The sequence below is a fragment of the Corticium candelabrum genome, chromosome 8 (assembly GCF_963422355.1).
Source record: "Corticium candelabrum chromosome 8, ooCorCand1.1, whole genome shotgun sequence".
In the NCBI taxonomy this organism is placed as follows: Eukaryota; Metazoa; Porifera; class Homoscleromorpha; order Homosclerophorida; family Plakinidae; genus Corticium; species Corticium candelabrum.
Window position 1 is genome coordinate 3327345 of NC_085092.1, and position 22794 is coordinate 3350138.

The 22794-nt window shown below is 41.4% G+C and overlaps 1 protein-coding gene and 2 long non-coding RNA genes across 6 annotated transcripts; all 3 read left to right on the forward strand.

Moving 5' to 3' along the window:
- Positions 1–4082: 4082 nt before the first annotated feature.
- Positions 4083–6780, forward strand: LOC134183107 (uncharacterized). The gene is made up of 3 exons (XR_009970445.1): positions 4083–4157; positions 4454–4576; positions 6716–6780. It is a non-coding gene; the product is annotated as an uncharacterized LOC134183107 (long non-coding RNA).
- A 1560-nt stretch (positions 6781–8340) lies between these two features.
- Positions 8341–10916, forward strand: LOC134183845 (uncharacterized). Its single transcript, XR_009970599.1, has 3 exons — positions 8341–8435; positions 9360–9480; positions 10808–10916. It is a non-coding gene; the product is annotated as an uncharacterized LOC134183845 (long non-coding RNA).
- Positions 10917–13714: 2798 nt separating this feature from the next.
- Positions 13715–22744, forward strand: LOC134183567 (ankyrin repeat and death domain-containing protein 1A-like). 4 transcript variants are annotated; one of them, XM_062651153.1, is made up of 8 exons: positions 13715–15163; positions 15222–15269; positions 17044–17142; positions 19158–19247; positions 19304–19402; positions 21899–21974; positions 22036–22099; positions 22167–22744. In XM_062651153.1, the coding sequence occupies exons 1-6, from the start codon at positions 15095–15097 to the stop codon at positions 21944–21946; spliced, it is 453 nt and encodes a 150-aa protein (XP_062507137.1). In that variant the 5' UTR covers positions 13715–15094; the 3' UTR covers positions 21947–21974; positions 22036–22099; positions 22167–22744. The 4 variants fall into 4 exon arrangements, with proteins under 4 accessions (XP_062507137.1, XP_062507136.1, XP_062507134.1 ...); XM_062651152.1 differs by having other exon boundaries at positions 22039–22099; XM_062651150.1 differs by having other exon boundaries at positions 13715–14473; positions 14543–15163; positions 21899–22099.
- The last annotated feature ends 50 nt before the right edge of the window (positions 22745–22794 follow it).

The window sequence follows — 22794 nt, forward strand, 5'->3', positions numbered from 1 at the left end:
GGTAACGATTAATCCGTACTTAGATCCGGAAGGCTACCCTATGCCCAACCCACAGGACTTATTTGCGACATTAGCAGGAGGAAAGTTTTACAAGGCTAGACCTCAAACTGGCATATCAGCAGCTGGAAGTGAGCCCCGATAGCCGAAAGTACCTTACTGTAAACACTAGTAAGGGATTTTTTGCATATTTGAGAATGTCATTCGTCATCCGTACTGCCCCAGCCATTTGGCAGAGGACAATGGACGAGATCCGGGCAGGACTACAAGGCGTAATTTGTTACCTCGATGACATCCTAATAGTGGGTTAGTCCCAACAGGAACATGACGAGCGAGTCGAGGCTGTGTTGGAAAGACTCCAGCAACGAGGACTTTGATTGAAACAAGAGAAATGTGCGTTCAACCAAGAGGAAGTAGAGTATTTAGGCCATGTGATTAATAAAAGAGGTCTTGGGCCTACAGCTACAAGACTCAGGCCATACGTGACGCACCAGCGCCAAGAAACTCGACCGAACTAAAATCCTATTTGGGATTGTTAAACTGTTATAGCAGGTTCATACCAGAGATATCGAGTACCTTGCAGCCCTTGTACGCATTGTTAATGAAGTCCCAACCGTGGGTATAGCGAGAAGCGCATAAGCGAGCCTTTGCTGAAAGCAAGAAGAAGTTGATGTCATCGAGCTGTTTGACAAATTATGACTTGGCCAAACCGCTAAAGCTAAAGTGTGATGCCTCACCTTAAGGGGTGGGAGCCTGCTTGACGCATGTGACGGCTGACGGGACGGAACAACCTATTTCTATCTCTTCCCAGACCCTCACTAAAGCAGAAAAGGCTACGCACAGTTAGAGAAGGAGGCGCTTGCTCTAGTCCACGGTGTACGTCATTTTCACAAGTACTTAATGGGAAGAGCGTTTGTCCTAGTGACTGATCACAAGCCACTACTCAAGATTTTGGGTCCAAAACAAGGAGTCCCACCGTTAGCGGCAGCAAGGCTGCAACGCTGGGAAATTATTCTCACCGCGTACCAGTACCGGTTGGAGTTTATATCGGGTCCTAGCAACGTGGAGGCCGACATGTTATTACGGCTACCACTACAAGTGGACGTGATCGACCCAAATGAGCAGATATACGGAATCGACTACTTGGAGCAATTGCCAATTACCGCCAAAGAAGTTGCCAAAGAGACGACATTGGATCCCGTATTGCGGAAGGTATTCACCTATACGGTACAGGGTTGGCCTTACCAAAGGAATACCGAATTATTCCCATATTCGAGGAAAGCTAACAAATTGTCAGTGGATAACGGATGTCTACTTTGAGGACAACGCGTTGTGATACCAACCAGTCTGCGTTCAAGAGTGCTACATGAGTTGAATTTAGAACACCCAGGCGTTAACAGGATGAAGGCTCTGGCTCGGAGTTTTGTGTGGTGGGTCAATCTGGATAAGGACATCGAAGAATTAGTCAAAACCTGTGAACAGTGTTAGAATTCAAGACACCGTCCATCTACCACCAACCCACCACATCCGTGGCTGTATTCAAATCGTCCTTGGGAAAGAGTTCATTGTGATTTAGCAGAATTTGGTGTAAGACAATATTTTGTCATGATGGATGCTTATTCGAAGTGGTCGGATATACATGACTTAGGAACCAGTGCTTCAACCACAAAGGCGATCGACGCACTTAGGCGGTCTTTTGCGAGCAACGGTCTACCGGAGCGTCTAGTATCGGACAACGGGGCCCAATTTATATCGTTGGAGTTCAGGGAGTTTGTCCAGTCCAACGGCATTCGACACCAGCTCACACCGCCGCACCATCCAGCCTCAAATTGACAGGCGAACGACTCGTTCAAGAGTTAAAGAAAACCTCCGAGGTAAGCCTGCTGCAAGATATTGGAGTTACTAATTATCACTATTTCTTCTACACTATCGGTCAACACCTCATACCACGACAGGAAAATCACCAGCAGAATTACAGTTGAAGCATACATTTAGAACCAGATTGGATCTTCTGCTTCCCCGGGGTCAAGCTGACCTTGGACAGCAAAATGAGCAACAATTTCAGGAGTCAACTAATCAAGTGCAGGAGTTAATACCCGGAGAGGCTGTAAGAGTTTGGAACCCAAGAAGAGATGGAAGGGGAAACTGGTTATATGGAACAGTCATGCAAAGGGTTGGTCCTACTAACTACGTGATCGAAGTGGAAGAACACGTACGCTATGTACACATCGATCATTTACGGCAACGGGATTTGAGAAGTATGTTGGGAGATCTACCCACTCCAGAACAGACAAACATACCTATAGCACCGAACTCATCAAAGGAATTGATACCACCGGTGATATCGGTAACACAAGAATCAGATGCAGTGGAAACACCAGGAAGAGTCAACGCTTCAAGAGAAGAATGGACACCGACAACCACAGAGGAGAATGAACAAGTACCAAACATTACAACCTGTTTCAACAAGCCAAGTGGAGTCACCACCACAACCACCTGGCAGGCGGTACTCTCGATGGGAACACCGGCGACCACCGTTGAGGTATCGGAATATTTAATGTAGGGGAAAGGAGTGTTATAGATAAGATAGTGACTGAGCATGCGTGTAGCTTGCGAGTGAGATTCTGTAGCACTGAGTGTGTATAAGCAAACCTAGCGAGTGCTGTACGTTCTAAGCTACATAGAAATAGATCATCGATATAACTACAGAGTATCGATACGGCACATACTACATCATCAATTTGCTGATCTCTAACTGCAACATAACTGTCTTATTTGTATATTTTGTCTTATCAGTGGAATCACATTTAGAATTTTGTTGTTAAGACATGCATACAGCGTGGTTACAGCATTTTAAAAGTATTATGTAAACCACTGGGATATGTAATCGATGTCGGACAGAATAGAAAGCTTTATCGCTCGAGGGTCAATCACTGAAAGGGGACCGAGACTCACCTATCAAAATCGACATCGTTACATTCATTTTCATTCGGTAGGCACGTCTGGAGAATTCGAGCGACAATGAGCCAAGCGTGAGAAAGTAGTAGGTGCACAAACATTTAGGATGTTGTCTTTATATATGTATAGATGTAAATATAGATTTGTGGTCAACAAGTGGTCTATATAGCTAAAGGCAGTAAGGGACTTGAAATGTTCTCAAACACAAGGCAAGATTATAATTAAATACTGCATGGTTTGAGACTTGATCAAAATCAAGTACGGCATTGCAATATATTTTGATCTAATTTGCAGTTGTCTTTCTAGTACATGGAGGGCATATGGGACAAACTACATTGAAACTCTTCGAGTCCAACTTCATGCAAACTGTCGTATTCATAGAGTATATTTCTCTGATCATCTCTACTCTGAAGATGAACTGCCAGCAGAATTCAAGCTTTTTCTGCCGGTCTCTCAAACAGACTGCAGAGCAAAAGTGACATCAAGAAACTCTAGAGATTCTAATTCTATATCATAAGCAATAGAGAGAAAAGAATGATATATTGTATTTTTGACAACAGTTTCTATGGTTGGGATCACTAAATAGAGAGGCTAAGTGGCTTTCTCTAGAGAATCAGTCTCTGTTACTGGAAGTAGTTGTCCATGAGTGTGACACATTCGTGTAACAGAAGAATGACACACATTGATGCTTTCACAACAAATAATGACTCGTGTGCATTGTGGATACAAAATAATTAAAATAAATGTTTATTGAATGTTGGTTTGTAAAATATAATTAACTAGCTGACCACTCAGTAAATATTAAAAATAATAAAAAATTTATTAAATTTATTTATTTATCTATTTGTTTACTTAATTTATTTACTTCTGCAAATAACAGACACATGCTGCATTAATTATTTCCAACTAAACTATCTTACAAGATACAGTGATACCAGTGCAGTATCTGTATCTTTATGGTTTATATGAGGATAGAATGTAGCTTGATGCTCATTAATTAATAAGTTGATTATAATACAAAAGTTAATACAAATACGTAATTTGCGCATGCGCAAAAACTAAACGAAGTTTTACGCAGCGTTCGTATGGATACAGAGGCTTCCAGTGAAGCTCTTTTTGATGCCGTGTGTGCAAAGGATGTAAAGAAAGCATCGATAGCTCTCAAGAAAGGAGCAGATGTAAACGTAGTAGCAAAAGAGTGGGTAAGAATTGATTAAATTTACAGATCTAGTTTGTAGGCTAGAGACATTGGGTTCGACGTTGGTAAATGAGGAAGCGTAGGAGAAAGTGACGATTATTTACGTTGAGGTGGCGTTGGTTGGAAGTGCCGCTTCATTTTCTCTCGTCTGGTATTAGTGAATGAATCGATCGTTTCGTCTCTTGCGCTTCTACGTCGTTGTCTAGCTGTCGTCGTCGTTTAATATGGTCACACGCTTTACACGTCACGTGACCTACACTGACTTTAGTAACTATTTGTGTATTTCGTACATGTATGTAGAGACGGTGTGGTGGTGTGTATGGTCTTCCATCGGCGTTGCAAGTAGCATGTGCTGATTCATTGATGGACTTGGTAGACTTACTGCTACAACATTAAGTAAACATGAACTACCATGAGGATGTGGTAAGAGTGCAAATTTTAATGCAGTTTGTTGTGTTTAAATAAATGAGTTTAGTTAGTAATGGTAATAGAATCTCTTTCCTGTGGTTAAAATGAATAGAAATATTAGTGGATGCTCATTGTATTTCTGTCTGTCTGATTGAACAGTTGAATGCATATGCTACAGAAAGGTGCTAACAGTCACAGTTAGAATGAATAGTAGCTAGGTTTGATATTTTGTTGAAATTACAAAAAATATTGAGAGTGGGTTGTTAGTGAGTTATTTTAAATGAAAAGATGAGATTTGTTGTTTAGCAAGGTTGATATGATTGAATGTTATTTAATTAACAATGTTAGACATCCACCCCGGAGTCTGCGCACTAGCGGTGCCCCTAGACAGCGTTGTAGCTAACAGTGGGGTTATCCGCACCAGCTATATACTTGGCGCTGCAGGCATGGTGCAGTCATTGTAGCAATTGCAAGCGTCAAGGCTTTAGAAAATTTGTTGTCAGCGCTCCAGGAAAATTTGTTGATGGAAGACCAGGATATCCCGTCTGTGACCTTGTTCTTAGCTGAGCTTAAGGGCCTGATGGCAGAGACGGCAAAGAGGCTGCTCGGGCTGCTCTGAAAGAATGAAGAGAAACTCGCCTCTCAACCTCAAGCTGCCTCGGGTACGTTCGGAGCTAGGGGAATAAAAAACACATAAACTACAGCCTACTAGGCACCGACGCCGGGCAGCATAACAGCGCACAACATAAGAATAAGTTATCGAGACAGCATGCATGTGCTCGTAGTTGCACATGCACCGGTGTAGGTATAGCCACGCAGCGAGCAGCAGTGTGCCGGAAGCGGTTGGACGCTTATGACAGTCAAGGCTATAAACTTGAGGTTGTACTATATTGCAGTCAGATGCGCATTGGCATTCAGAAAAGGTCAGCAAGTCGGCTTTAGCAGCGCTGCGAGACTTAACTTAGTTAATTACGCGGCGTCACTTATTCAGCTAGGGTCGGCCCGAGTCGGCTCAAGCAGCATGGCCGTACTGTTGAGTGTGTTGTTTCACTTTTGCTTTGTTTATACATTGTGTTATGGATAATACATTGCATTAATATTTATATTACAGTGCAACTACACAAGCTTTGTTGTACTCGATAGAAAGTTAGTGGCAAGATTTACTTTCACTGTTTATATCAGCAAACCATGATTGGTGAGTAGCTGCATGCCGAGCTGCTACACTTTGGAAGAACTTGTTGGTTGGCTGTGTACTATGCCACATACACACACACACTACAACGTAAACCACACCTATCTTTTGGAAACAGCTTGTGGCAAGTGCACAAGACTGCAGTTAACTCAATGAAAATGACACAGTGATTATGGTAGTAGTGGTTGTGGTGGTAATGATGACAATGTAGGAGACCTACACATACTATAGACGTAGTATAGTTTTATCATCCACTTATAAATCAACACAAAAATTTTTCTTTGCAACACAGTTTAGTAGATATGCTATTTCTGATTTTCAAGAAATCTTGTACTAGCAAGTTTATGTAGGAACTTTCTATGAATTAGAGGGACTGAGAAGTGTCATATCATGTAGGATACATAGAAATGTGTAGGAGTGTCACTTCTGTAGATGAGTACAAACATTAATTTGGTAAATTTCTGTGTTTGTGTAACTTACATACTACTATTAATAATAGTCTACTGTAACAGTATTTGCATTGCATGTGCACTTGTGTTTGTTTGTTTGTTTGTTGATGCTGAACAGGAGGGTGGGATGAAGTTATATATTGCAAATGTGCTTACTGTATTGAAAGCAAGTTTGACAAAACTGGTTTAGTGATAACTTGATTTTACTAGATTTACTTTAGATGACTATGATAACTTGATTTTACTAGATTTACTTAAGATGACTATTGAATTACACATAGAAAATGTCATATGTGTGTCTACCAATTTGAGTGTTTGCTTGTGTACCAGTTAAACGGATTAGAGTATTGAGGTTATGTTATGGAATTGTGTTTGGCAAGGGACAGAGGTGAGTTGGATGTGAGGTTGATGTGCTATTTTTATAGTCAGTTGATGTTCATACTGTACTTGTAGATGCATGTATTCATAATGTACACACTGATAATAACATGTGATGTTACTTATCAATGGTAGGGTGGATGGACAGCTCTGCATTATGCTTGTCGGAATGGTCATTCGTTTATTGTGGAGAAATTGTTGTCATCTGGATGTGACAAAGAAGCAAGGACTGATGTGAGTGTATTTGTATGCAATGGTATTTGTGTTTATTTTGTTCAATTGAGAAATGATGGTACAACTCTTACCTAAAATTCTATCATGCAGTCATCAATCTAAATTGTGCTCTCAGTCATCTAATAGTCTTTCTACATGAGTTCCTTACAAGCCGAGCTGAGTCGATCCATCCCCTTGTTCACACAGCGTTTAGAAAAGCGAGCCATGCAGCTCACGTAGTGCGTGTGTCACTTGCTAAGCTACGGATCATTTGAAATGCGTGCGCTACCTTTCCTTGATCATGCATCGGCTACTATCTGCTTGCATTCTTTCTTGTAAATATGTCGAGACTATTGGTTGTATTGCTAAAGTATGATGAGGGGGAGAAGTCTGGCTATGTGAGACTACAGTTTGGCTTGGTGATTGTTTACATGGTAAATGTGAGCTGAGCCAAACCATGCTGACACTGCTGCTTTAAGTTGGGCCATTCCAGCACGGCTCAGCTCACATTTGCACAATCTTTCAAAAGCGAGCCAACCCATGCTGACCGTATTGGCCCAGTTACAAGTGCTTGTGTGAATGGGTTATAAATACTGCTACAGTATTACCCCGCGTTTTGCTGCATGCTGGTATATGCCAAAGTTGGTCAGGCTGCGTGTATATACTCTAGGATTTACCGTTATGCAGCAAATGCGGAATCAAACGACTTCTTCAAAGAACGTGCAATTTTGTGGCAATGCTACTGTATATGATATTCTTTCACATGCTACCGTGACTTCCAATGCTTGTTTGATGCTCTTTCATGGTAATTGTGTCTCCTCTGCATCTCAAAAGTGCCATCTGGTTCTGTCATCACGGACTACGTGCGTTGATGTTATTATCTATTGCCTCACCTTCACCAGCACTGATCGCGCCAGCACTTACCCACCCTCCACTGGCATGTCAGAACTGCCTCATGTAAGGTTTGGTAAATCGCACTTATACCGGCATTCAGCAAAATACGGGGTAATAGTTAAATACGGTGGGTAGTGTCTTCATGTGATGAGCCTGTTGTGCATTCTGATTCAAGTAGACTTACTTCAAGAAATATTTATATGTACTTTAATGTACATGTCAGTATCGCCAGTGACCCTGTAACTGAAACCACCCTCAAATGCTAATTATTGTAATTAGATGCATCTAATAGCCCTAGGACTGATAATTTATATCAACCCATCGTCCTGGATGATGGGTTTTATAGGTCCATGACTTGATTTTATTATATTTGCTTTAGATTAATATCAAATTACACAGTTTGCTTTGGTTTGTTAAATTTTAGAAAATGTTGTACGTATGTGACTACCAATTTGAGTGTTTGCTTGTGTAACAGTTAAAGATTAGAGTATTGAGGTTACATTGTGGAATTGGGCTTGATACAGAACAGAGGTGAGTTTGATGTGAGGTTGATGTGCTATTTTTATAGTCAGTTGGTGTTCATACTTGTAGATGCATGTGTTCATAATGTACTTACTGATAATAACATTATGTTTCTTATCATTGGTAGGGTGGATGGACAGCTCTGCATTATGCTTGTCAGTATGGTCATTTGTCTATTGTGGAGAAATTATTATTATCCGGATGTGAGAAAGATGTCAAGGACAATGTGAGTGTATTTGCTTGTAATAGTATTTGTGTTTATTTTGTGAATTGAGAAATGATGTGAATAAGTGTCACAACTCTTTTCCTAAAACTTCAGCTGCATGCAGTCATCACTCTCAATTTGCTGTCAGTCATCTAATAGCCTTTTCACACGAGTTCCTTCTGAGCTCAGTCGAGCAGCCGCTTGTTCACACAGCGTTTAGAAAAAGCAAGCCATGCAGCTCACTTAGTGGGTGCATCTCTTGCTAAACTACGGATGATCACATGTGTGTTTAAAACACTTACACTGCCTTTTCTAGATCATGGATCGGCTACAATCTGCTTGCATTTTTCTCGATGGTATTACAACAATCAAATGCTGAAATACATTGAGAATATTGGTTGTATTGCTAAAGTATAATAAGGGAGAGGGTCTGGCTATGTGAGACTACAGTTCAGCTTTGTTACTGTTCACATGGTAAAGGGGAGCCAAGCTGAGCCAAATTGTGCTGGCATTTCTGTTTGAGGTGGGCCATTCCAGCATGGCTAAGCTTGGCTCATGTTCACACAATTTTTTAGAGCAAGCCAACCCATTGGCCCGGTTACAAGTGCTCATGTGAATGGGCTGTAAGTACTAGTGTCTTTATGTGATGAACCTGTTGTGCATGTTGATTCAAGTAGACTTTCTTCAAGAAATATCTATGTGCTTTAATGTACATGTCAGTGTCATTAGTGACCCTAACTGAGAACACCCTCAAAGACTAATAATTATTAGATACATGAGGAAACACTTTGTTTTGGTGTTGTGTTGTCAAGAAAGATTAAGTGATGACAAAGTTGCAATGGCAATGTAACAGAATTTGACATGCACTTGTGTTGTGTGCTGCTGACTTACTATAATCTTTTGTTGTTTACTGTTTTTGTATCTCATTTCATCTGCTTGTTTTAGGATAGATCAACACCTTTACATCTTTCCTGCTTAACAATACTGTTCTGTCATGATAGTCATCTGCCAATTGTAAAGTTGTTGATATCATCAGGAGCTGATTTGTTAGCAGTGAACAAGCTAGGTGAGTGTACATTTGTTGTGTTCGTTTACAGTATATCTTGCTAATGTGGGCAATGTAGCTTACATTTGGTGAAGCTTAATCTATTAATGGTGACAGCAGTGATTGTGAACTCTGCCTAACAATTAAAGATATTCTGAAATGCTTCAAGGAGAACAAGCAGATAAGTAATGCAGAAGAACTAAAGTGCTAACCCCTCGGCTGCTAGCTTAGGATGCAAGGATGCATGTATGGTAAGTCATGAGATACAAGGTCATGTGGACATCATTAGACACCGTGCACATGCCAAGACATGTTGAGACATCTGGTTGGGAAAGGACAGGCAGTCTTGTGCCAAATAGCTTCACTTGCATCCAAATCTACAGGAAACACAGTAGAGTACACATACTGTTATGAAAGAACAGAGAGTAGACTGACAGATGCAGGTACACATAGTCATACCGTAACAGTGGACTTCGTCTGTACCGCTCACATTCGTCTATCGACCCGCTCACGTCCGGCTGGTCATCGAGCTGGCCCCGTGTTACTGTAACTCTAGTGCATATGCACCTCGGGTTAACAGCGAACTTGCTTGGAGTAAGTGGAAGCATGTAGGGTTAGAATGATAAAAGATGATAGGTGTGAGCAGTCATTAACTTGAGGCGTGCATGCTCTAGGGTTACAGTAATGTCTCTGTGGACTGATGGGCGGACCATGGGATGGATTTACAATTGAAAAGCAGCACATACACTTATTGTTATTGCTGGTGTTAATTAGTTAGCTATAAGAAACATTATTACATAAGGACATTTAGGGATGTTGTTTGTATTGTAGTAGAGTGGTATTGTAAATTATAATGATGAATTGATGGTGTTGTAGTTGGTGGTGTGACTGCATGGAGGTGGGACTGTATTTAGTGAAATCATACTTTGATAATGATTTTGTCTGAAGTCGTGATTATGATGTTGGAATTTATGGACTGTAATGAATTATTATCTTCATGGGTCAGTCACATGACAGCATATGACATGGTTACATGTTTGTTGTGAATGATGACTGAAACAGCAGTGAACATCAATTTGCTTAATTAATGTGTGAGCAGTAATACAATGAGTTGCTCTACAGCTGTGTGGTACAACAGCTAAAAAGACGTTTACTCAACTGCTTGACGTTTGTCTTATTCATATTGTCTTTTCTAACTTCACTTTTATCACACACTTGCTTTGCTGATTGTACATTGTGTATGTGCTGGATAATAAGCTGGCTAACTATTTATTGATTATATGTACTGTGTACTGTGTGATTGTTATGTTTCATTGCACTAATAATACTGTCTGTTGTTGTTGGACAGAGAGGACGAACACCATTACAAGCTGCAGAGGAATGGTTGCCAAGAGATTCTGGTCTAAGTAAAGAAAATCGTTCTCATATTATTTCTCACCTAAAGGGATTAGATGAGAATGTATGAGATGATTGTCACACAGTATAGGTTCTGTGTATTGATTAGTGGTTGTGTGTGATGTTAGAGTTCTGTTGCAGCTGGAAATTCAGCATCAAACATTACAGATAGTACAACTGCAGTTGCTTGCGACGATCATCCAAGTAAGTGAGACAATTAAAAACATTTGGTGATGTCATACAGTAGACATTATTTATGAGTGTCATTTCAAAGTTCCAGACACTCGTTGATAATCTGCTTGTATTATTAGCAACAGCACTGCTACTTACACATTTATATACTAGAGTTCTTCATTACATGTCAACTGAAATTTTTATCTCATATTGTTTAATACTAATCACATAATTAGCTGTCAAACTGCACTCACTTTGTTCTTACAGAAGATAGGACACAGCAAGAAATCAAACACAGCAGTTCTAAATTTTCTACGAAATCTGGCAAGGTCCAGCGGCGTTGTTAGGGGGGACATGGTGGATCCACGGACCCTTTAAAACTTTGGGGCATGGTAACTTCCTCATTGCCTTAAGTTCTGTTTGCTCATTTATTTCTTGGGATCTACGTGAAATTTGGTCATTTATTTGGTCATTAATTAAAGTCAGACTATTCTTGCATATATCCCATCCATGTCCAGTTACTGCTTTTGTTGTTTTTATTTGAAGGAGTTCTATCACTTTTCCATTTACTTGTCTAAATTAATTAAGTTTGATATCAACTGGCAGTTTGCACCCAACCATGGAAGGCTGGCGACTCCGCTGCATGATCTCAGAGAGCAAGCACAGCCACTAAGTCTATCCCTAACCCTAAGGCAGATTTCCTGGAAGCCATGCTCAATCTCCTAGGAAATTTGGAAGCATGGCTGATTTCTGTGATCCAGATTTCCTGAGGCACCAGGAGACAGTCGGGCAAAGATGAGCCTCGTACTGGACATCTTAGTGAGTTAAGAGATGACAATTAGATTGAAAGTGTGAGTGTTTTGATGAAAGAAGATCTATGTTTGACTTGTGAGGAGGTGGCAGTAGAGCTAGGTTGTGGTGTCAGGTGCATGTGCCCATCGAATTCTGACGAATCACTCATCACTTGGAAAGGCTGCAGTGAAATAGGTCCCGCACGCCTTGACTGAATTAATATCAGAAGTGGATGCATATCAATTTCTCTCTGCATGACCTTATCATCATGTGCAAAAGAGAGGAAGATCAGCTGCAGGTTGTGCAGAGAATACTTGACATCAATGAGACCTTGCTGCGATGTTATGCGCCAGTGCTGAAGAGACAATCAGCCAAATGGTGTCATTCTTGGTCACCACATTACATGTAATTAAGAAACTGGTGCAGCAGGGAAGCAAGAGGAATGTGACCCTTTCAATTATTGCATAGGATGGTGAATGTGTTCCTTGTGTGCCACAAACTTTGATTAGATATACTTAGGCAACAAAGAATATTATAGCATGTTTCTTTACGCAAAAAGCTGTGTGCAGCACTACTTAAATGACGAGACCTCGTGAGCACATGGCAAGTCATTCTGCACTACAATGCCAGTTGTCACACTGGTATAGATTGTTACACTGCAAACGTTATCTCCACCCTCTTCAGGCCGTGCCCATAGGAAGTAATTAATACCTCACACACCCTATTTGCCAGACTGAAGGTTTACTGACTATGTATATAACTTGTTTGAAGAATTTTTACAAGAGAATTGATTTCAAGATTTAGATGATCTGGAGGTGAGCGTGGCTACAAGAGTCAAACAGGTGACTCATCTTGCAAACGCTGTTATGAAGCTGCCCGATTACTGGAACAAAGTTACGATATGCAAGCTGTTGTCACTACTCAAATCTTTTATATACTTTAATAACGTTAACAATCTCATTGTAGCAAAGATTTGTGTACATTTAGTTATGTTGTACAAATTTGTCTTTAATTGATGTACATTTTGTGTTTGTTGTTTGGTGACGTTATAGCTGTTATTCTGTCATTATTGTAGGTCAGTGTCTTCATCATTCTGTTTCTGCGGGTGTTATTGATTGTCTCGGTCTAACTGTTAGGGCTGATTATGAAGTTGCTGTGAAAAAGGGGAAGTTGCCAATAGTGCGAGGGAACATTGACATGCTTGGTGAAGAAGATGCAAACAAGGCGACATTTGGAGATGTTTTCTAGATCAGCCTTTTGTAGAGATGAGGGAAAGTATAGGAGCAAATGTGAAAGTGATGAGAACGGGAGGCGGTCCAAACACAAACTGAAAGGAACTGAAACCAAAAGGGAAAGAAGAGATCATTGATCAAGTTCTTGTCAGAGACTTTCTTGCATCTGTTGATAGCCAACAACAAATTGAGGTAACAGAGGAAACAAAGCTAGTGACGCAAGATGACAATGGAGAGGATGCTATTGGAGAGATTATTCAAGAAGCAGAACAGCAGCCAGCAGGTAGTACCAACACGGTAGCTTTACCAACAGCCAGACAAGCAACTAGTAAAGACGGCCACACGACAGAGTTGAGGAAGCCACTACGTGATTTGTGGTTTCTCAAAGAAGTTGACCGAGGAGCAAGCAAAGTTAGCAGAGATACTCCATCGTGACAAGGCTGCATTAGAAAAAAGTGAAAAGATGATGTTGATCACAGTGTGTGATCGCGGCGATCAAGAGCAGTTTCTGATGACACACGCAACATTGATGGCAGACAACAGTCAGCACAGTGCAACTGCTTACATGATAGTGATGGATGGAACAAAGAGTCTTGCAGATGCCATACTTCATTGTTCCGACCAGAACAAGGAAGCAAGCAGTTGGTCATGCCACGTTTTGGCCTTACAATGAGACGTGAGCTGTTGGCTTACCACGTGAATGCCATCAAGATGGCACATCCAGTAGTGAATTGTGGTTCTTTTCTTGGTCAGAGCTTTATTGATCAAGCACCAGTTACATTCGCCATGCCGACAAGACAAGACAAAACAAAGGACATGGATCCAAAATTCGTAGATGAACAAGAAGACATATTGCAAGACATTGTACAGAAGAACAAGTTTGGTGGTCACATGATGTTGGCGGAGAAAACCCAAATAGACTGACTTTTTGTGTTGACAACACGATCAGACACTGGCAGTCCGGATCTAGTGCTAATGAAGGTGAAGGAGATATATGTAGTAATGGTGCGGTCACTGTGGAGTCAACGAGATGCTATTCCTTTACCGTGGGCAGTTCTCGATAAATTGTTAAGCAGGGTGTCTCAACTGGATGGCAACGAAGGCAAAATACTCGACATTGAAGAAGTATGTGAGTTGGCTCGAAAATTCTGTGACATTATGACACGAAGAGAATGTCGATCGGCACTGCAGTATTTATCAAGTTTGAGTACAATTGCATTTTATTCTAATGTGAGTGAGTTAGATACGATCTTCACTGATCGGCAGTGGCTGTTTGATGTTCTCAATATTTGTGTTCCCATCCTCGATAAGAGCAACTTGCCACCAGGTATTTGGGAAGATCTGAAGAAATTGAAATAAGAAGGAATGATGTCATGGTCATTGGCTCACTATCTGCTGCTGCAGAAGGGTGTCAAGGCAAAGTCAGTTTGAGTCCATTCTGTAAGTTTTGCATTTATTTGACATCATCTGTCCTATGATTACATCACCAGAGATGCTCAAGGCTGATCTGAAGGTTGGACAGTCATTCTTTGTTTCTTGCTTGCTGGAACAGAGATATGATAACAAGTTGGCATGGCAACAGATGACCATCTCCACTTCCTGTCCTCCATCTCTTATCTTTTGTCCCGAATGATTTGATGCAACTTCCGAGCTGATTTGCTTTTGCCTGGTATCTCTTTGTGCCAGTGAATACGCTCATCGTCCCATGCTGAAAAGAGTTTGTGCTGTCTTTCACATGAGTGATGATCTTGAGCTCGATCTGGAACTGGTTTATCATAAACTGCGTTACATTATTGCTACTGTCTACTCTCCGGATGATGAAATTTCTACAAATGAGCTGAAACAACAATGTAGCATTATATTGTCATCAGTTTCTTATTTGTCAGCTAAATGAGGTCAAGAAAATACGATTGGATGGCATCAAATTTACTGTTTGTGTTAAACTTTCACCAACTGAAGCCGAAGTAGCTGATTTAATAGATGACGATTGTCTTGTGTGCATTGATGAATATCTACAGAAAAAAGTTTGATAAACAGGAAGAATGAGCATGTGCCACGAAAGCAGTTTCCTACCTTGGATCTCTGGTTTAATGATGCAGGGAAAGTCTCAGGTTAGTGTGATAATTGTGATCATTGATGGTTATTATATTTGCTGATGTGATGTTGCAGATGTTGCAATTGGACGCGATGCAAGACAACAAGATGAGCCACAGACAAGTGAGTAGTTTTGTTGTGTTAGATCTTGTTTGTGTCATTGTTACGTAACACGGGAAACATTAGGGTACAGTAGTGCGATACTGGCTGGCCACGTGATGTGCAACCTACTGACCTGCTAGGCAACGGTATATCATGTGACCAAATAAATAATGAAACTATTTATTACCAATGTCATAGGTATTACCCATGTCATAGGATTCTGCTATGATTTAGCTAAGATAGCCTTGCAAGCCACGCTCTTCCACGCAGTTGCTGAGCTAAACGCACGTGAATCACGTGAGGAGGAGGAGGAGAAGGAGCTTTTGTCGGAATTGCTCCAGCACGAGAAGAGCCTGGTTGCTTTTGAGAACGTCATAGTGACGTGGGTCCCCGGATCCAGTTTCATAGCTTGGATAAGGCTAATTCGATTAGCTAAGCATGTAGGTAGGAAGTTGAGTAACGACAGGGCATCACTTCACGCACTGGCTTGTTTTGAAAGAAGTACGTAGTTGACATCATTGTTGGCGAAAAGCCAACGTTCAAGAGTGATTGGCAATGCTCTTTTCGATGCAGTTGGGCAAAAGGACGTAAAAAATTCCGCAGAAGCGATTGTGAGGAGCGCGGACGTCAATGTCATAGCGAAAGATGAGGTAAGAATTTGGGATGCGTTCGACGTCATAAATCGCAAAATTTGTAGTCGAGCGAGCATGTTCGTGTGAAGACGTCGTGTGTATGTTATGCTTCTCAACATAAGAGTCGAGGTGACGTTGCTTTGTGTTGACCAAATTGTTGAATGAATCATCTCCTCTATCTCATATACTGCACAAGATTAGTGATGCTTGCTATGGTCACGCCCACACGCACTCCATGTTATGAATGGTTTACAACTGACTTTACTTTAGAGGACTCGATATTTTGTAGGGAGAGCATGGTACTGGATTGTGGGTATTCCGTCTGCTTTTCAAGTAGCATGTGGTGTGGGATAAATCCACTTGTTTGATCTGCTTATAAGAAAAGCCAGTGTGAAGTATCAAGAGAAGGGGGTGAGAGTGCAGTGTAATATGTGAAGTGTGTGTCACTATGTGCAACTTGTTAGTTTATTGTGATTGTCAGATTTGTGTTGAGTTGATAAATTGGTTAGAAATTTCAGTGCAGTTTGTTGTGTTTCAATGATTGATTTAATGAGTAATGTTAATTAATGGCATCTCTCGTGTGTGCTTACAATGAATAATCAATGAATAGGTTGTCACAGCTGGCAAGTTGGACCAACATTGTGTTGTAAGATATAGACACACAACAGAGAAGAAACATGCTAGATTGGCATTGTTATCTTACCTTCCACTATTTCATTCCTACTCGTTTATATTTATATGTGTTTTCATGAAAATAAATGCAGGAGCGTGGAAAGTAGAGAAAGTTTTGACGTAGATACTTCTAGTTATTGTGTTTTGTGTGTATATTTATTTACTAAAATAGATATTGTATGTGCTATTGCTAAAAGTAAGCGACATGTAGCAGGTTGTCACCTCAGATGTAGGCTTGAGGTCAAAATTGAGTGTTTGCAAGACTTAAATGCTTAGAGACAACCAGACACGTCAATGGAGTCCCAATGATATGACTTGTTAAACGTTTAGTGGTGTAATGAGGTTATGATGTATTGTGTGGAATTGGGTTTAGTGAGAAGAAATGGTGAATTGGATGTGTTATATTTTATAGTCAGTGTTCTAGATGTAAATGTATTAGTATTGTATTCACTGCTAACAACATCATGATCTTATGTCTGTTATCTGGGTAGTTGGAGTATACAGCTCTACACTATGCGAGTGCTGGTGGTCATGTGTCTATTATGAAGAGATTGGTATCTTCTGGTTGCGACCAACATGTCAAAAACTTTGTGAGTGTATTTTTATGTGACAGTATATTTGTGATTTGATTTTGCCAATTGAGAAATGACATAAGTGAGTGTTACATTAGCGACACTGTGTTGATTAAAGGGGTTCCCACTCACGATTCACCGTGCACGTGCAGACACACCCACGCAAACTCGAAACGTGCCACGATTTCAAGTTGTGTTTTAACAAAGCAGAGCAAGCAAACATCGTAGGGTATACCATGTTCTATAACATGCAGTCTTTATTCGTAGTGCAAAGAGAAAGGCAATTACGTTTTTGTTCTCCACGGCAGTTTTGCTCTTCATACTTGACATTTCGAGAAAGCTAACGACAAGTCTGTTAGGTTCTATATCTACACATTTACCATTTACCATCTTGAAATAGCTTGCTGTTGAACTACAAAGCACTTTATCGATCGTTTTGTTACACGTGACCCAGAAATGAGTGGAAACCAGAGCATTATTGTACCAACATACTCGGAGCCTGAATTTTGCCATGGACAGGTGCCAGACTCTGCCGACAACGTCGGTCGTGCATCTGTCTTGCATGATAGCTACCAGTCTCGAAATTCCAGACCCATTTTCGTGTTATGTGCAACAAAATAAAGATTGAGAAATCGCTTTTTTTCACTCAACAGCAATCTATCTCAAACTTGTAAATAGTAAATGTGTGGATAACGGCATGATTTCAAGTTTGTGTGGGTCATGAATTTGTGAGCGGGCACCTTTAACATAGACTGTTTTGTGGTGTATGGGAATTGGTGTTGTTTTGAGGTTGGGGTAATTGTCACTTTGATGATGGAGTTGAGTCAGAATAATTTGAACAAAAGGCGTGTCAACTGGAAAGACATTGTGTATAGATACAATGAATTATATGCATACAGTTTGACACTCGTGATTGAAACATCACATGAAGAAATAATGTTCAATGACTAGTCTTGCGCTTTCAGTTAAACTTTTGTGGTAAATTTTACTTTTCATTCATAAAAACTATGGCTGACGTTTTTGCATATACAAGCATGCAACTTGAGATGGTGTTCTTGTGAAATGTTTGGCATGATAGATAATGAAACAACAGTTTGTTGTCAATGGAAATGACACTGTTAACCACACATTGATGCTCTCTTGAGATGTTTTAAAGATGCAAGCAACACCTATGTGGCCTGATTTCATTTTAGACAAAGAAGCTGTCCACACTGTGTGTCAGACGTTGTCCTTAATCTGTACTAGCTGCACTTTAGAAAGGTTTCTATTGCTTATATAGTGTAGACACATTCTGCAGTATGTCCAGCTTTGCTTTTCAAGAGTACGTGTGGAGATCATCAGTCACAAGAAAAGAATAGTGCTTTGCAGATCTGTGAATCAATGCGTAGATTTCTTATTTTACAAAACAGTTTAGTGACTGTAATGTCTGGTGTGACAGTGGAGAGTCATCAGGGGATGGGGGTCACACAACAGAGACTGAATAGGTATGTATTTGATGCTCCAAAGCCACCACAGACAGTCCAGAGTGGTAGATATTTGGAAGGGCTTGGAACTGATGTCTTCATTGAGACAAGATGATGTGTACATATCTATCTGGTCTTTAGTGAAAAGGATAACAAACCAAATTTGGTATTCAATTAAATTACAGCATCTATGAAGTGACAACACAGCGACATCAAAGGAACTTTACCAGAGCATTTCTTGCCCAGAACTATGATCTCGTGATAGACTCGTACACAGTCCTCTTCTTGCCTGCACTCCACATGTTTTATCACATGATTTCTATTCCACTAGCAAGGAGAGTACTGGGTAGGAGTCTACTCCAATGGGAGAGCGTTTGGCTACGCAAGATCATTGATGACTTATTATTAAATCCTGAATTTAAATTTTTAAAATTTTTAATTTGTTATTTGACAAGCTGATGACTTATTTCTCAAGTCATGAATTGTGCCTGTTGTATATGTGTGATTTCATGCAGTGCAGTTAGTATTGTACTGATAAATGTTCTTCTTACATTGTGTGTCAACTTACAGGATGGAGAGACAGCTTTACACGTTGCTAGTAATGTTGAGGTTGTTGATTATCTTTTGAGAATTGGTCTCAACATTGAAGATTGCGATACGGTTTTCTTGTTAACATTACTTTTGCTGACTTGTAGTTATTGTTTCAAATTGTTTAGTGGGGCTATACACCATTTCTTCAGGCATGTCGTGATTGTTGTTTACCTGTAGTACGACGTCTTATTCAGTCAAAGTGCAACAAAGCAGCAACAACTAAGGTAAGTTTGTTTGTATGTAACATATTTTGTGATGACATTTAAACTGTTGTTTGTGTCACGGGAGGATTGGCAAGGGCCTGTGATTGTATGAAGTGTGTGTGTGTGTGTGTGTGTGTGTGTGTGTGTGTGTGTGTGTGTGTGTGTGTGTGTGTGTGTGTGTGTGTGTGTGTGTGTGTGTGTGTGTGTGTGTGTGTGTGTGTGTGTGTGTGTGTGTGTGTGTGTGTGTGTGTGTGTGTGTGTGTGTGTGTGTGTGTGTGTGTGTGTGTGTGTGTGTGTGTGTGTGTGTGTGTGTGTGTGTGTGTGTGTGTGTGTGTGTGTGTGTGTGTGTGTGTGTGTGTGTGTGTGTGTGTGTGTGTGTGTGTGTGTGTGTGTGTGTGTGTGTGTGTGTGTGTGTGTGTGTGTGTGTGTGTGTGTGTGTGTGTGTGTGTGTGTGTGTGTGTGTGTGTGTGTGTGTGTGTGTGTGTGTGTGTGTGTGTGTGTGTGTGTGTGTGTGTGTGTGTGTGTGTGTGTGTGTGTGTGTGTGTGTGTGTGTGTGTGTGTGTGTGTGTGTGTGTGTGTGTGTGTGTGTGTGTGTGTGTGTGTGTGTGTGTGTGTGTGTGTGTGTGTGTGTGTGTGTGTGTGTGTGTGTGTGTGTGTGTGTGTGTGTGTGTGTGTGTGTGTGTGTGTGTGTGTGTGTGTGTGTGTGTGTGTGTGTGTGTGTGTGTGTGTGTGTGTGTGTGTGTGTGTGTGTGTGTGTGTGTGTGTGTGTGTGTGTGTGTGTGTGTGTGTGTGTGTGTGTGTGTGTGTGTGTGTGTGTGTGTGTGTGTGTGTGTGTGTGTGTGTGTGTGTGTGTGTGTGTGTGTGTGTGTGTGTGTGTGTGTGTGTGTGTGTGTGTGTGTGTGTGTGTGTGTGTGTGTGTGTGTGTGTGTGTGTGTGTGTGTGTGTGTGTGTGTGTGTGTGTGTGTGTGTGTGTGTGTGTGTGTGTGTGTGTGTGTGTGTGTGTGTGTGTGTGTGTGTGTGTGTGTGTGTGTGTGTGTGTGTGTGTGTGTGTGTGTGTGTGTGTGTGTGTGTGTGTGTGTGTGTGTGTGTGTGTGTGTGTGTGTGTGTGTGTGTGTGTGTGTGTGTGTGTGTGTGTGTGTGTGTGTGTGTGTGTGTGTGTGTGTGTGTGTGTGTGTGTGTGTGTGTGTGTGTGTGTGTGTGTGTGTGTGTGTGTGTGTGTGTGTGTGTGTGTGTGTGTGTGTGTGTGTGTGTGTGTGTGTGTGTGTGTGTGTGTGTGTGTGTGTGTGTGTGTGTGTGTGTGTGTGTGTGTGTGTGTGTGTGTGTGTGTGTGTGTGTGTGTGTGTGTGTGTGTGTGTGTGTGTGTGTGTGTGTGTGTGTGTGTGTGTGTGTGTGTGTGTGTGTGTGTGTGTGTGTGTGTGTGTGTGTGTGTGTGTGTGTGTGTGTGTGTGTGTGTGTGTGTGTGTGTGTGTGTGTGTGTGTGTGTGTGTGTGTGTGTGTGTGTGTGTGTGTGTGTGTGTGTGTGTGTGTGTGTGTGTGTGTGTGTGTGTGTGTGTGTGTGTGTGTGTGTGTGTGTGTGTGTGTGTGTGTGTGTGTGTGTGTGTGTGTGTGTGTGTGTGTGTGTGTGTGTGTGTGTGTGTGTGTGTGTGTGTGTGTGTGTGTGTGTGTGTGTGTGTGTGTGTGTGTGTGTGTGTGTGTGTGTGTGTGTGTGTGTGTGTGTGTGTGTGTGTGTGTGTGTGTGTGTGTGTGTGTGTGTGTGTGTGTGTGTGTGTGTGTGTGTGTGTGTGTGTGTGTGTGTGTGTGTGTGTGTGTGTGTGTGTGTGTGTGTGTGTGTGTGTGTGTGTGTGTGTGTGTGTGTGTGTGTGTGTGTGTGTGTGTGTGTGTGTGTGTGTGTGTGTGTGTGTGTGTGTGTGTGTGTGTGTGTGTGTGTGTGTGTGTGTGTGTGTGTGTGTGTGTGTGTGTGTGTGTGTGTGTGTGTGTGTGTGTGTGTGTGTGTGTGTGTGTGTGTGTGTGTGTGTGTGTGTGTGTGTGTGTGTGTGTGTGTGTGTGTGTGTGTGTGTGTGTGTGTGTGTGTGTGTGTGTGTGTGTGTGTGTGTGTGTGTGTGTGTGTGTGTGTGTGTGTGTGTGTGTGTGTGTGTGTGTGTGTGTGTGTGTGTGTGTGTGTGTGTGTGTGTGTGTGTGTGTGTGTGTGTGTGTGTGTGTGTGTGTGTGTGTGTGTGTGTGTGTGTGTGTGTGTGTGTGTGTGTGTGTGTGTGTGTGTGTGTGTGTGTGTGTGTGTGTGTGTGTGTGTGTGTGTGTGTGTGTGTGTGTGTGTGTGTGTGTGTGTGTGTGTGTGTGTGTGTGTGTGTGTGTGTGTGTGTGTGTGTGTGTGTGTGTGTGTGTGTGTGTGTGTGTGTGTGTGTGTGTGTGTGTGTGTGTGTGTGTGTGTGTGTGTGTGTGTGTGTGTGTGTGTGTGTGTGTGTGTGTGTGTGTGTGTGTGTGTGTGTGTGTCATTGCACTGCAGGCCTGGTTTCTCCACAGTGTGCAGTGCTTTTGCATGCGAGATCGCAGGAGAACGTGAGCACTTGAGAGGGCTGGGAGAAGGAGCGGTTCTTGGGTCATTGCTATTTGTTTGAGTTCGGAATTAGGTGTGAAAATTTGTTTTGTTATTACCCTAGCAGAATCTCACAGTCATTAACTCTAACAATCTACTTACAATGATTTGAGAAGCAGGCAGTTCATGTACGTAATGCTTGGCGATTGTAAACCCGTGTCCTTCGATTAAGCACATGTATTCTTCTGCAAGCAGTATGCTTATACCTAGAAAGTCTAAGTCTTCATGCAAGTGCAGAATTTTATGCAGCAATTCTAAGCCAAGATGTGACAAACACAACTAAACAGGAACTGCACCTGATGCTTCATCACTGGTTGTGCTATTGTGGAAACTGACGGTCTTTGGCTTTTATATATGTTTCTTGGCAACAAGCTCTTCATTTTGGCCACTTGACTGAGGTGACAAAGACTGAAATTACTGAAATGTATGTGAGGACTTTGTCGTAATTGTGATTCAAGAAGGAAGGAAGTCAAAGAATCACTTTGATGTCACGTTGCCGTCAAGATGGCAAATCTGATTGCAAGCATGCTCTGAAGCAAGTTGACTGATGTACAACACTGTTTAGAAGAGTTTGCACCCTAGCATCTCACAAGCTATAAATACATTTGCTTAGCTCATTTATTGTTAACTCTTACATCTGCAGTTGTAATAATGTTTTTTGCTGTGTTTGTATTAGCATTCTTATCACTGATTAACTGTCTTTGTCAGACCATCGGTTTTGATTTGAGTGGTTTCAATATAGAGCTCTTTTTCTGAACTAGCGTGGCATAGTGCTCAGATTGCTTATTCTCCTCGCTCTTTTATTCCCCCACCACCTCAAGTG